The following is a 15,013-nucleotide window of genomic DNA, read 5'->3' as shown; positions in this document are numbered from 1 at the left end:
AAATACATCTATTAAAAAAAAATCTATAACACCCTTGCCTTTTGTGAACTAACACTCGCGCTTGACTTTTTTCCCTACTAGCACTGACCTTGCTGATAGTGTCTGTCCTACCGAGCTATCTGAAGACGAACGCGCTCAGTCGCTCTGGGTGTGTCTGCTAAATGACTAAAACGCAGAAGGAACAACACAACACAAAGGATTCATAGCTGAAACGTGACTTGGGCATATCAGAAAGGGGTCTAAATGACTGTGACATCGCACCTGTATTCTTGTTGCTGAAAGTACATCTTCCCTTCCGCTCAGCCTGAGTGCCTGCACAGTTCAACAGATGGGTGCAGCCCTGAGAGGTGGTTGGTATTTCAGTGGAGTCTGACAGAATTAAAAGGCAGCTACTGAATCAGAAGCTCCAGTCTGTCCTATGATTGGCTGGCGCTGTCTTTAATTACATGGGCAGGGGGATGTGAGGATACAACACATGATGCTCATTTCCTATCCCCATTAGTGTCCCCAGGCACCTGCTGGGGGGGGCCGGGGTCCCCTCTTCTCCTATCACATCCACCAGACTTCACAGGCCTAAACTTCAAAGCCTGCTCTGATGTCCCTGCAGGCTGCTGTTGTTGGGTTCTATGTGCTTGTTAGTTAGTTAGTTAGTTAGTTAGTTAGTTAGTTAGTTAGATGGACTGAGACCGAGACAGACAGAGCTCTTTTTCAGACAGCTAAAGGATGAAATAGACCCTGAGAAGAGAAAATGAGTGGGAGGAGAGAGAGATTCAGAAAGAAACCAGCAAGTGACTGAATTCCTAATGCCATGTTCTACCTTCATAGATGGCTGTATTCAACACAAGCTTAATTGTTAATTACATAGCCTAATTCAGCATCCAGGGGCAAGGACATTCATCCATTTAATGTCTGAATCACACAGTGTACTCGAGGGACAGAAATAATTGGTCGACCACTTTAACAGCAATCATTACGCAGACAGAGTTAGGGTACAGTACATTGTGTCTCTAATTTTCTCTCCTTGCTTTCCACAGACAGCAACTTCCTTCTTGGGAATGCCCAGGGTCGCCAAGGTTACCCCATCGTGTACTGCTCGGACGGCTTCTGCGAGCTGACGGGGTTTGTGCGCACTGAGGTGATGCAGAAAACTTGCACGTGTCGCTTCCTGCACGGGGCGGAGACCAGTGAGAGGGTGAGGCAGCAGGTGGACAAGGCACTGGAGGGACAGCATGAGTACCAGGGGGAGGTGTGCTTCTACATGAAGAACGGTGAGCATTCAGTCAACACATGGTGGCCCTCCATACAACATCATCCAACCAGATCTATCTTTTGAATGTATTTTTAGAACAATGGACAGAGGATGCAACATACACCAAGTTCACTTCTGCACAATATCTGCAATACAGCCAAATACAGTCCTCAACTCCACGTGTCATTATAATTGAACTCAAGTGGTGTTCAAGTTCATTTAAATTCAGAGTGCAGATTATTAAATGGGACAATATACAAATGTTTTGAGTCAGATCATTTGAAAAACACAATTTTATTGAGTAAATGTACTTTGGTTAATTTTCATTTTGATAAGAGATGAAAATGCAATGAATTGACGGTTATTTGTTGACGTAAACATATACATTTACAGATTTTGTCGGCCGTGTCGTTAGATTTGGGGTGGGATGGGATGGGGTCCTGATAAATTATTGGGAAAAGAACGGGTTCCCCAGAAGTTCTGGCGGGACAAAATTGGGTCCCCGCTGAAAACATTTGAGTACCACGAAATCTAACTTCTTCTATAATGTTGCTTCCACAGGGAATCCATTCCGGTGCCTTCTTGACATTGTGCCAATTAAGAATGAGAAGGGCGAAGTGGTTCTATTCCTTTTCTCCTTCAAGGATGTCACTGAGTCGTACGGAAAAAGCCACCAGCACAGCAACAGGAGAAGGCGGGAGGCCACAGGTATCCTACTAACTCTGCAACACTGTGGCTTCCACCACATTGAACCGTTCATAGTTTAGACTATGATGATTTAATAAGTGTAATAACCCATTCATTATGGTCCTCGTGTCATCAGGCATCTCAGAGGACGCCCAACAGAGCAGAAAACGCAGCCGTTCCCACTTTTCCCAAGCCAGGGAGAGGGGAAGGACTGTCCTGTACCACCTCACCAACCAGTTCTCCAAGAGGGGCAAGGGGAAGCTGCCCAATGTGAGTTCCCATGGATCTCACCGTACTGTACAGTAGAGTGCGTTGACTCATTGACAAGAGGAAAGGCATCATTTCATTATATTACCAACTGCTTTCTGAAAGATGACGGCATTTGTTTTCATACCACATGTAAAATCACATTCTTACCACATTGAAATGAAAACATATTTGAGCAGACGTGTTTTGTAGCAAATAGAGCGAGGTGACATTTACCTATCCATTTGAGGAAGGTTGAGCTTGGCCCAGATAGAGGAATTGATCAGGCAGCCTTTGAATCTCCGGTCTGCTGTGTGTGGACTTTGTAGTGCTGGTATATATAGAGCAACAGAGAGACGCAGTGTGGCCTTTTGCAGATTGGGACATGGGAAAGCTGGGGTATCATCTCACTAATTAAAGGAAAGTACCGGAAGAGAGGTCACCGTACGACACAGCAGTGGACAGACAGAACCAAGGATTTTCAACCTTTTCCCTCTTCCTCTGTTAAACACATGTTATATGAGGTAGTTGTTATTTAAAGATACGTCAATTGTACCGTTAAATGCTGTGAGACTTCAAACTTTGAAAAATCTATGACATTTATGAAAATTCACTGTCTCCAAATCCTGCCTTTTACATACTTGATGGTGATCAGTCAATGTTTTTTAAGATTGTGTAAAAAATGTGGTTACCATTGACAACAGCAAGGGCTATGTGGCATTGCATGCTTTGAAATATGTTCAAATTTGTGCTTTTGCTGTGACAGTTCTGTACACATTCAGTTGTTGTTGTGCATCTAAATCCTCCATGTGCAATTACCAAGTAATCATCTCCCATAATGTACCCAGCTATTATCCCACCAAGGGTTCCCACTTGGAGGTTCTGCTAACCTATTCAGCAGCCTCTCTAGTCATGTTGAAGAACGACAGAGGGAATTTACTTTCAGATCTCATTACCTCATGGGATCTCCACAGTACCTCATCCATATTTCATCTCCTTCATACTGTGTCATTTATGGAGGATAAAGTCGGGGATTCTACATGTGTGTCAAAAAGAACATGTCGATAACTGTCTCTCCCGGTCTTTCATGTATTGTAAAGTGAAATGAGGTTCCATTTGAGGTTCCATTTTTCACCTTTATTTAACCAGGTAGGCTAGTTGAGAACATGTTCTCATTTACAACTGTGACCTGGCCAAGATAAAGCAAAGCAGTGAGACAAAAACAACAGCACAGAGTTACGCATCAACAAACGTACGGTCAGTAACACAATAGAAAAGAAAAATGTAAAAATCTATGTACAGTGTGTGCAAATGTAGAAGAGTAATGAAGGTTATATGTCTGTCTTGAAAAGATGCCATTGAACCCTTAAGATGTTTCTTGATTTTAGTTTCTGATTATTTGTGTAATTGTTTGACATTTTACTTCACTGTTAGGCGCTTAGTAACACAATCATTTCTCTGCACCCGCTTTACCATCTGCTAAACTGTGTACGCTACCAATAAACTTTGATTTGATGTCCTTGATTCCTAAAAATAACATGTACTTCTCCTCTCTTGTGCCACAGAGAAGTTTGGATTGTGGCCAAGGGAGAGCTGTAGACACTGATTTTGATGTAGATAGGGCAAGTAGGTTTCAGTGCATTCTTGAGATGTTATCATAGGTACAAGTGCCACTGTGCCAGTGTGGTGTTTGGGGCTTTGTCTGTGACCTGGGACCTATGACCTGTTACCCTTGGCCCCTGTCTCCCCTGCAGAGTGTATTCCAGAAGCCCTCTCTCCCAGAGTACAAGGTGGCGGCGGTGCAGAAGTCCCGCTTCATCCTACTCCACTACAGCGTATCCAAGGCCCTGTGGGATTGGCTGATCCTCCTGGCTACCTTCTACGTGGCGGTCACCGTGCCCTTCAATGTCTGCTTCGTCAGTCACCAGGACGATGACTGTGACTCCCGTAGCACCATTGCCAGTGACATCGCTGTGGAAATGCTCTTCATTCTAGGTAACATACTGTTGTATAACAGTACTAAGAGTGGCAACGTAGTATTCCAATGGTAAATGTCATATCACTCTGGTGGCTAAATGAATTGGCACCAGTATCTAGCTCCACTGGTATATAGTTGATCAATAATAGTTCTTTCCTGCTGTGGCAGTGGGTGTTTCCTTGGAAATCAGTCACGCTTGACTGTACTCTCTCACCCACCTGCATTACCAACTCATCATGGTGTCTGTGTCACCCCTGGTTACAGCTCACATTTTGAGCCACAATTAGAGACTTCCTGTCTCCGATGGATGTGTGATCCCAAAACAGCTGTGATGGGGCTCAGGCTTTTTTAAGTTGAGGAAATGGTAATTATGTGCAGTGACATTCACGTACAAAATTATCATCACCTCGTGTGTTATTCTAAACCGTTGGTGTCATGCCATAATTAGCATTTACAGCTCACCTGGAAAAATACTGGAATTTTACTCACTTTTTGTGTAATTGAGTAAAGGATAAAATATTATTTTGCTCATGTTCTGCTGGGTTTTCTCCCTGTTCCTCCCCAGATATCATCCTGAACTTTAGGACCACCTTCGTGAGTCAGTCGGGTCAGGTGGTGTACGATGCCCGCTCAATCTACCTCCATTACTGTGGCACCTGGTTCTTTATAGACCTCTTTGCTGCTCTGCCCTTTGACCTCCTCTACGCCTTCAACATCACAGTGGTGAGTTTGTATGGGGGCATTAACTGTGCATGTATGGGTGTCATGGGCGTTTGGCTTCGCGTGTGTATACAGTTCCTTATCCTATCTTGAACAGACAGTGCTTGTTCGATAGCCCTTCCCAGAATAATCGTTTTCCCTCTTAAAATATGTTGTTGGTCCTCTTTATTTCCCCTGAGCATTGAATTGTAACGGATTAGGTCTTGCCACCTCCATGCTTTATTGACTGCTCCTTCCTTCTCTCCAGTGTCCCTCCCCCTATCCACTAGCTGCACTCCCCATCGCTCTCTCTCTCTGTCTCACGGTTTAAATCTCAGCAAATAGCCTTCTCACTTAATCTTACCTGGGCTTCTGAGATGTGATACTGTTCAACTACCCCTTTTTTCCACCAATCATTTGTTTCTCAAGCTTTCCGAGAGATGTGCCGTTCTTTACTGATGAATGTATCTTTAGCCTCTAGGGGGAAGTGGGATATCTGAGTGGTAGGAGGAATGTTTGCTCACTGCATCTCAGCTAGACCGTGTCCCTGGAGTTCAGTACCGAGGATAGATCATCCATACTGTATTAAAATGTCTGACGACTTTAACCGGACTATGACTCAACCCTCTGACGTCTTTTGGCCTTTACACATGTCACAATGCAAATGGTCATCTCTACATGAATCGTTGCATGTAAACATGTCCGTTACCTCCTGTCCAGACCTCGCTGGTCCACCTCCTGAAGACGGTGCGTTTGCTGCGGCTGCTACGGTTGCTACAGAAGCTGGACCGTTACTCCCAGTACAGTGCTGTGGTCCTGACCCTGCTCATGTCTGTGTTCGCCCTGCTTGCCCACTGGATGGCCTGCGTCTGGTACGTCATCGGCCGCAAGGAGATAGAGAGCAGCGACCCTGTCACCTGGGATATAGGTGAGCGCGTGTTTGTGTGTGTATGTTTGTATATTGTGTGTGGTTGTTGGACCACTCTCAGACAGTAGACACATCAACATAATGTTTCCTTTTGTTGAGCTCCTTGGCTTACTATAGGGAAGCAGCCATGGGTGACCGCTATTCTCTCTAAATGTGTCTGTAACACAGTAACTTATTTAACTTGTCTGACAGCTAGATGCTATGGCCCCTTTGCACGTTCGGTCCCTGGACAAGCCCGAATGCTTCTGAACTGGTCTCTCAGTCCATCCCCCTCCATAACACCCTCCCAGTCGACCTCACAGCAAGTGTAGGACAATGGACAGAGACTGTTTGAGACTACTCCCAGCAAGGATACCTCACACTCTATAATATCACCTCTGGATGGAGAGAATCATCAGTCAAGCAGACACAAAGGAAAAAACAATCCAAACTCTTTCACTGGTCTCCTATCAGATCTCTGTAAAGCATTTTTATTTTACTCCTCCTCTCATACATACTGTATGTTAACATTGCCAAAGCAAGTGAAGTAGATAACAAACAAAAGTGAAATACACAATAAAAATTAACAGTAAACTCTCTCTCTCTTTCTCTCCCTCTCTCTTCCTTTTTCCCCTCTCTGTCCCCCCCCCCCCCCCTCTCACTCTCTCTCTCTTTCTTTCTCCCTCCCTCTGTCCTCTCTGTCCTGTTGTACTCTCCAGGCTGGCTGCAGGAGCTGGGGAAGCGGTTGGAGACCCCATACATCAACAGTACGGTCGGCGGCCCCTCCATGCCCAGTGCCTACATCGCCTCCCTCTACTTCACCCTGAGCAGCCTCACCAGTGTGGGCTTTGGCAATGTGTGTGCCAACACAGACGCCGAGAAGATCTTCTCCATCTGCATCATGCTCATGGGGGGTAAGTCCATCGGCATCATGCTCATGGTGGTAAGTCCATCTACATCATGCTCATGGGGGGTAAGTCCATCTGCATCATGCTCATGGGGGTAAGTCCATCTGCGTCATACTCATGGGGGTAAGTTCATCTGCATCATGCTCATGGGGGGTAAGTCTTTCTGCATCATGCTCATGGTGGTAAGTCCATCTACATCATGCTCATGGGGGGTAAGTCCATCTGCATCATGCTCATGGGGGTAAGTCCATCTGCGTCATACTCATGGGGGTAAGTTCATCTGCATCATGCTCATCAAGTTCGTTGGAAGCGAGGCAATGTTAGTAGACATCTTGAGACACAAGCTGTCTTAATAAGATTTCTTGAAGACATCTTTAGCAGTATTTTCGTCATTCTTTCAAGACATCAAATCAAATCAAATGCATTTATATAGCCCTTCTTACATCAGCTGATATCTCAAAGTGCTGTACAGAAACCCAGCCTAAAACCCCAAACAGCAAGCAATGCAGGTGTAGAAGCATGGTGGCTAGGAAAAACTCGCTAGAAAGGCCAAAACCTAGGAAGAAACCTAGAGAGGAGCCAGGCTATGTGGGGTGGCCAGTCCTCTTCTGGATGTGCCGGGTGGAGATTATAACAGAACATGGCCAATATGTTCAAATGTTCATAAATGACCAACATGGTCACCTCAGGAGTAAATGTCAGTTGGCTTTTCATGGCCGATCATTAAGAGTATCTCTACCGCTCCTGCTGTCTCTAGAGAGTTGAAAAGAGCAGGTCTGGGACAGATAGCATGTCCGGTGAACAGGTCAGCGTTCCATAGCCGCAGGCAGAACAGTTGAAACTGGAGCAGCAGCACGGCCAGGTGGACTGGAGACAGCAAGGAGTCATCATGCCAGGTAGTCCTGAGATAAAGAAAGAGAGAATTAGGGAGAGCATACTTAAATTCACACAGGACACCGGATAAGAAAGGAGAAGTACTCCAGATATAACAGACTGACCCTAGCCCCCGACACGTAAACTACTGCAGCATAAATGTATTACATGAGTTACAGACCCGCCCCTTTAAAAAAAATGTTTGCCTAAAATTAAAATGACATACCCAAATCTAACTGCCTGTAACTCAAGCCCTGAAACAAGGATATGCATATTCTTGATACCATTTGAAAGGAAACACTTTGAAGTTTGTGGAAATGTGAAAGGAATGTAGAAGAATATAACCCATTAGATCTGTTAATTTTTTTTATTTTTTTTGTACCATCATCTTTGAAATGCAAGAGAAAGGCCATAATGTGTTATTCCAGCTCGGTTGCACAAATGCTGATGCTCCAGATACTCAACTAGTCTAAAGAAGGCCATTTGTATTTCTTCTTTAATCAGGACAACAGCTTTCAACTGTGCTAACATAATTGCAAAAGGGTTTTCTAATGATCAGTTAGCCTTTCAAAATGATCAACTTGGATTAGCTAACACAATGTGCCATTGGAAAACAGGAGTGATGGTTGCTGATAATGGGCCTCTGTATGCCTATGTAGATATTCCATTAAAAATCAGCCATTTCCAGCTACAGTAGTCATTTACAACATTAACAATGTCTACACTGTATTTCTTATCAATTTGATGTTATTTTAATGGACAAAAAAAAATTGCTTTCCTTTCAAAAACAAGGACAATTATATGTGACCCCAAACTTTAGGAACGGTAGTGTATGTGCAAAGTTTTACACTGATCCAATGAACCATTGCATTTCTGTTCCAAATGTTGAATCAAGACTGCCTAAATGTGCCTAATTGGTTTATTGATACATTTTCAAGTTCATAACTGTGCACTCTCCTCAAACACTATCATGGTATTATTTCATTGTAATATCTACTGTAAATTGGACAATGAAGTTAGATTAACAAGAATTTAAGGTTTCTGTCCATATCAGATATATTATTATTTTTTGTTTCTTACAATCTCATGATAATCACATTTGCCTACATTAGCTCAACCGTCACGCGGACGGGACACCGATCCTGAAGGAGTTTGTATTAAGATGTCTCGAGATGTCTTCACAAATCTCTTAAGAAAAGTCTTAAGGCATGGTGATGGCTGGGTATGACTCTCTTCTGCATATGTATGTGCTTTGAGCACAAAGGAGTAATCTTGTAATACTCCTTGACCCCCATGTTTCCTGTTCCTCGCCCGACCTTCAGCCCTAATGCATGCAGTGGTCTTCGGTAACGTGACGGCCATCATCCAGCGCATGTACTCTCGGCGCTCGCTCTACCACACGCGTATGAAGGACATCAAGGACTTTATCCGTGTGCACCGTCTGCCCCAGCTGCTGAAACAGAGGATGTTGGAGTACTTCCAGACCACCTGGTCTGTCAACAACGGCATCAACGCCAACGAGGTGGGTCACATGACACGATGTATTTAACAATGGTGGTAACAAACTACGGCCAATGATTACAACGATCCAATGCTTTCAAATCCCCGATGAGGAGTGGGCAAGTGCACACTTTAGGATAAGGATGGAAAATTGGGATGCAGCCATTAGGGTAGACAAACATACTGTACTGACAGACTGGTCTTTATATATTTTCCGATGTAAATAAATAGCCTTTCAGAGAGAGTACACCTTACGGTGGGAGTAGTTAATTCATTTTCTACAGTCATCTTTTGTGTCACTGCCAAGGTTTTTCTATCAGATGGTGTTGACAGTGTGGGTGTGTATTGTCACATTCAGACATAGATGGCCTCGTGGTCTAGTCGTGTCTCCGTGTGGGATGGAGGATTCTAAACCATCTCCACCTTTCTTTCCCGATCTTCTCTCAGTCTTTGCCCAATGGGGTTAGATTGGTTCTTTTAGAAAGTCGTCTTTTGTTCACAGTGATGGGCTTAGACCTAATATGGGCTAAAACGGCTCCCTATTGTTGGAATAACCTACAACATTCCTTGCATCTTGATTCCTTGGTGCCGCTACGGCAGTTTAGGATTGCAGTTGTTCCGATTGATTCTAGAGTATTATTTGTTGAAATTGTGGTGTTGAGGTGTGGTTATTTTTTTATTCTCATTTATTTGTAATGCACTTTTGTCTTCCTGTTTGTGAGAAAGTGTTTGTACCTAGGGCACCATTAGGAATGAGGCCCTGGTCTCATTTGGGCTGCTCTGAATAAATACAAGTTAATAAAACCTTTTTTAAGTATCTTCATGATAGACTACAGAGACACAGGAATAAAAAAGATGGTACTCATTTACCCCCTCTCATCATCAGCTTCATAATTTATTCTCTGCTGAAGGCGCGACAACAGACGCTACGAAGGATCCCGAGATCTCGCAGATTTCTTACACCTCTTAGCTGGTGCTACTGCCAGTCTAGCACTAGTGAAACAGATCTACAGTGCACATTGTATGTAGAGATTTGAGTCATCTAAGAAAGCTCCCATGAAAACAACTACTGTACATTGAAGTGTGTAGCCACTAGCCAAAATATAGCTAGAGTCCAACACAAAATACAAGATACTGTATACTCACTGAGAATTGTGTGTGTTTCAACAATACATCTAATACATGTTTGTGAATAACTGGTGATTGGCTCTCCTCACAGTGATCATAGGCTTGAACTGGGTTTCTACCGGTCTATCATCTCATCTGACACATTACATTCCTTTAGCCTTCATCCTCGGACACCACTGTCCCTCTCTGGTACCTCTGTAATCTGATACAAAACCATTGCATTGTGGGTGTTGATGTCCTCCTTCTCTCCTCCTGTCAGCTGCTGCGTGACTTCCCAGACGAACTTCGTGCGGACATCGCCATGCACCTGAACAAGGACATCCTGCAGCTGCCAGTGTTTGAGCGGGCCAGTAGGGGGTGTCTGCGCTCCCTCTCCTTGCACATCAAGACCTCGTTCTGTGCCCCGGGAGAGTACCTCATCCGCCAGGGGGACGCGCTGCAGGCCAACTACTTTGTCTGCTCTGGGTCTCTAGAGGTGCTGAAGGGCAGCATGGTCCTTGCTATCCTGGGTACGTCTTAGACAACTCACTTCCCTGTTCTGGAGTACACTTTCTTTTCATATTTTCCTTTTTCTGTCTCTCATGTCTGCGTTCCGTCTCTGTTATCAACTCTTTGGCAGAGTCTGAAATGGAATCTTTATAGTGGAATACTTTTGGCCAGAAAAGCAGCGCACTATATAGGTGTCGTGTCTTTACTATCATTAAATTGAAGACATAGTTTTATCAAAGATTCCCTGTAATTAGTATAACGCGATCAAAGTAATTCATCGTGTAACTGTAAATAACTAGGAAATAGGGGGCTTACAATATTTTCATATCTGATCAATAGTCTTCTGATTCATTAATTATTTATTTTACCTCTCGTTAGTCTCATTCCAAACGTCGTAAATTGTTGGCTATCTGCACGAACCCAGTCTTGACTATGAGTCATCCATACATATTGTCTTAAATCATTTATGTATTACTAACTAAGTAATTCACAGAAATGCATAAACAAACAGTAAATATGGTTACATGAAATGATAGAATGTGCCCTAGTGGGCTAAACCGACATGGCAGCTTGTTAGACAAAGGGGCATTGGTGGGTCGACTAAGAAGTCCCTACAGAGTTAATTATAACAATTAAAATGCTAATCCCTTACACATGAACGCTCACTCATTCGGGAACAATTGCAATCAATATATGTATTTACACTCAGTGTGTCGTCTTGATCGCTGGTGAAAAGTTCATTTCTTTTGCAGAATTGTCAGTTTCTCTCCCTCTCTCGGTTTTGGTTAGAGGGGATTGTTCAGAGTCACATTCGTTATAGAATGGATGTTTCGGCGGTTGTCGTTCTTCTCGTTCAATGATGCCGAATTCCTAGCTGCAGACTAGTAATTAGTATGAAAGACCTATTCTTATTCTGTCGGTATCGATAGTCTAAGAGTTTTAACAACGTGGTATGGTTAAAAGATTCAGCAATGGTCTACAACCGTCAGTCCCTCTCCTACTGGAGAAAAACATGGTGTGCTGATAATTTCTCAAAGTGGGGTTTTATCCAGAATGGCAGAAGAGGATGTCTGACCCTAACTGGCTCAGGGGTGGTCCTCTGATTTAGTTCAAATCAAAAGGGAATTGTATTTTCCTTCATTAAACAGTCCACAATAATCTTACACCACTATTCAAACAGTATCATCCTCACTCATTCATCTTATACAACAATTAGATGTAAACCTCATATCTGAGGCTATCATATAAACAGCGTTATGGTAATGTGGCCACACCGTCTCTCCTGAGCTTCCCAAGTTGTTCCAAACGCACCAGTTTGTAGCTGGATTCTTCACCAATCTTTTACACTTTCTCTGGAACATGAAATTTGTTCGTACCTCACGTTCTGTGAGGTGGAAGGATTTCCTTTGTCTCCATGAAAACTTCTCTCTATAACTGTGTGTCCATGAGGCAGGGTCTTCCTTAGGAATTTACGACCTCACTCTGCCCACAGCAGTCTGGTTTTAGAAGCAGAGAGCGGGGGATGGTGCTCGCTGTACTCAAAGAGGACAACATCATGACATAGGGAACAGGGAGCTGGTTTCCTTTATCCCTCAATTGTTATCTCAGCAATATGGATGTTGTCATTATACTGTATGAGAGGAGAATCAAATCAAGTCAGATTATTAATTGGGTAATCTGTCTCTAGGCAAAGGTGATCTGATTGGGGCAGACCTGACAGCGCAAGACCAGGTGATCAAGACCAATGCGGACGTGAAGGCTCTGACCTACTGTGACCTGCAACACATCAGTGTCCGTGCCCTGAGGGAGGTTCTGGGCCTCTACCCAGAGTATGGCAGTCGCTTCAGCTCTGATATCCACCACAACCTCACCTACAACCTGAGAGAGGGCAGCGAGGCAGAGGTGAGAACCACACATGCTCACTCAATCACTCTCTCACTCACTCAATCACACACTCAAAGTTTACTCTATGTGGACTGTGTAAACTGTAATGGAATTGTGACTCATTCTGATTCACTGTCCAGGGACTGACAAGGTTCTCACGGTCCCCTCGGCTCTCTCAGGTAAATGTGTGCCTTTTTATTACTATACTACAGATGGTGATTACTATGACCTATCAGTCTGCTACTGACAGATAATTCAGGGATGCTCCTACAGCCACAGCCAACACATCTACATAGTCCAAGTTTCACATCATCAACAAATCAGAACTCAGAACATTTGTAGTCATAGCCAGAATCTTTTAAGCTAAATGTCCAAATAAAATGTTTACACCTTGAGATGTGAATAGTCTTTGTGACTCATCATTCCATTTTTCAAAGTGTTTGAATATTTGGTCTGGGACAGAGACATTTAAATGATTGAGGTTGATATGAGGGTTCTGGTCCCTGACCCGTTGCCCTTCCCTCTTAGGTGAACATATAATTTGATATAAGGCTGAACGCAATGTTCTCATCTAGCCCATTCCCAGATAGAACTTCTCTCTGAAAGAAGCAGGATTGCAACTCTCACGGCCCCATTTTGCCACCTTTGTTGAGAGCTTAACAAAGGGCTGTCATTAGTGTGTTTACTGTGTGTGTATCTCTGTGAGGCTGATTTTGTCTCTTGTATTCTTCCTGTATTTGTGTGGGTGTTGGAGTAGGCATATGCCTTTGTGTGCGTGCACATTCATGTGTGTTTCTGTGACATGTGAGTGTCCACGTGTTAATGATTCTACATTGTGCGTGGGAGTTAACTGATTCGCTCAAAAGTAATTTACCAGAATGTGAAAATTGTCTGGTAGAAATAAACGTAACAATAATAATAATCTGACCGAAAAAATGTCCCTCTGAAGAATAACAATTAACAGCTAAATAATCTAACTCCGACTGAAACTGCCAAGTAGGCAGTGCACCTAATTGAGAGGAACAGCACTGACTCACAGCAGAACAGCTATTTGAAGGAAATTACACACAGTCTCTTGTTGCCGATAGTAGGTGAGGATGGAGGGGGAGTGGTCAGGAGGGGGGCTGGACCCTGATTATTTAGCATTTTTTAAACACCTGAAACATATGTTTCCTTCAATTTAGAACCATAAACATTATGCCTAATTCTATTCTACACATTCCAGAGCGTGTTATTCTGACTGTTGTAAATCACAAATCTCAATATACTGCACGAACGTGCCTAGGATATAGTATTTATATAGTATTTTTCTAAATCTAAACGTACCTCTTGACAGGTCTGGTGGTTATTTTTTGAAAGAAACTAAATATGCTTCTCTGCATCTCTGATCAAATCTGGGTGAAAGATTAAGATTATTCAGTGCACTTAGTAATTGCTTGGTTTTCTAAAGTCTACCAACTTTGCCAGCAGGCATGCCAGCTAAGATAGTTAGATAAGCTACTCTAAAGTGATTGACAGCCTGAAATGGCTTGGTAGCTAGTTATGAGGTTGGGAGATTGGGAACGTATCTAGCTGGCTAGCTAAAGCCAACTCCATAGAAAATTATATGGCTCTAGATTGCAGGAGAAAGCTGTTTCAGGTGTTTGAAAATATTACAATTCTCCAACATGCCCCCCTCCGGACAATCCCCCAGCCATCCTCGCATACTCTGTGCCCCCTCAGATTTTTAGAGTACATGACGCCCCTGCTACCCATTACCGGCAGCTAAAATCACATTTAACTCTGTGTGTATCACTCTCTCTCTTCCTCCACTGGCAATAGGCTACTGGAGGGCATGCATGGTTGTTTGTGAGAACTACAGAGAACCTGTTACTCATGCCTTTCCTCTCCCCCCTCTGCCCCTCAGGAGCGAGTTGATAAGGACCACAAGCTTCCCTTCGTTGTGGAGGCAGAAGATGTGGAGTCTGGTGAGGACATGAGCCACTGTCCCACCGGTGCATCCCACCAAGGACAGTTGCTCCTGATGCATGGCCTGAGCAGCCCCGTCTGCCACCCTGGCCTCAGCAGCCTGGTGGGGGAGGAGCTTCGACATGTCAGTGCGCTCCAACTCTGCCGCTCCCCAGCCCAGGGCTGCAGAGGCCGTAGCCCCTCCCCTCAGCTGCTGTCCAATGAGGAGGTTACTCCCGCCCCAGTGCCCAACATGGTCACAGATCACAGCCCATCCCATAGGCCAGCCAAGCTGCTCCTACCCTCCCTACATTGTGTCAGCCCTCTGGACCTCAGCCCCAGGTGAGTAATGAGACATAAGTGTCAATCAAAATGACTAGCGTTTGTATTTCATTAGCCCAGTACCTGAGCCTAAGTTTTGTAGGATGATAAGACTATAACCACTAACCAAAAAGTAAATCACATTTTCCAATGGATTTACCCAGTAATAAAAACAAAGACAGATTACAGTTCAAGGT

General features: G+C 43.9%; 1 protein-coding gene across 2 annotated transcripts in view; it reads left to right on the top strand.

Moving 5' to 3' along the window:
• The window catches only part of kcnh4a (potassium voltage-gated channel, subfamily H (eag-related), member 4a), a 31,831-nt gene that overhangs the window by 12,711 nt on the left and 4,107 nt on the right, over positions 1 to 15,013 (top strand). For both annotated transcript variants that reach the window (XM_090193243.1, XM_021624834.3), the window contains exons 2-13: positions 1,035 to 1,268; positions 1,811 to 1,957; positions 2,073 to 2,206; positions 3,937 to 4,177; positions 4,726 to 4,883; positions 5,580 to 5,787; positions 6,486 to 6,680; positions 8,870 to 9,069; positions 10,435 to 10,684; positions 12,352 to 12,566; positions 12,689 to 12,727; positions 14,455 to 14,837. In XM_090193243.1, coding sequence (XP_090049369.1) covers positions 1,139 to 1,268; positions 1,811 to 1,957; positions 2,073 to 2,206; positions 3,937 to 4,177; positions 4,726 to 4,883; positions 5,580 to 5,787; positions 6,486 to 6,680; positions 8,870 to 9,069; positions 10,435 to 10,684; positions 12,352 to 12,566; positions 12,689 to 12,727; positions 14,455 to 14,837 — 2,300 coding nt within the window. In that variant the 5' untranslated portion in view covers positions 1,035 to 1,138. The remainder of the gene's footprint in view (positions 1 to 1,034; positions 1,269 to 1,810; positions 1,958 to 2,072; positions 2,207 to 3,936; positions 4,178 to 4,725; positions 4,884 to 5,579; positions 5,788 to 6,485; positions 6,681 to 8,869; positions 9,070 to 10,434; positions 10,685 to 12,351; positions 12,567 to 12,688; positions 12,728 to 14,454; positions 14,838 to 15,013) is intronic.

Source organism: Oncorhynchus mykiss, chromosome 12 (genome assembly GCF_057628025.1).
Source record: "Oncorhynchus mykiss isolate SJ-2025 chromosome 12, ASM5762802v1, whole genome shotgun sequence".
Taxonomy (NCBI): Eukaryota; Metazoa; Chordata; class Actinopteri; order Salmoniformes; family Salmonidae; genus Oncorhynchus; species Oncorhynchus mykiss.
This window is presented reverse-complemented; position numbering and strand designations above follow the sequence as displayed.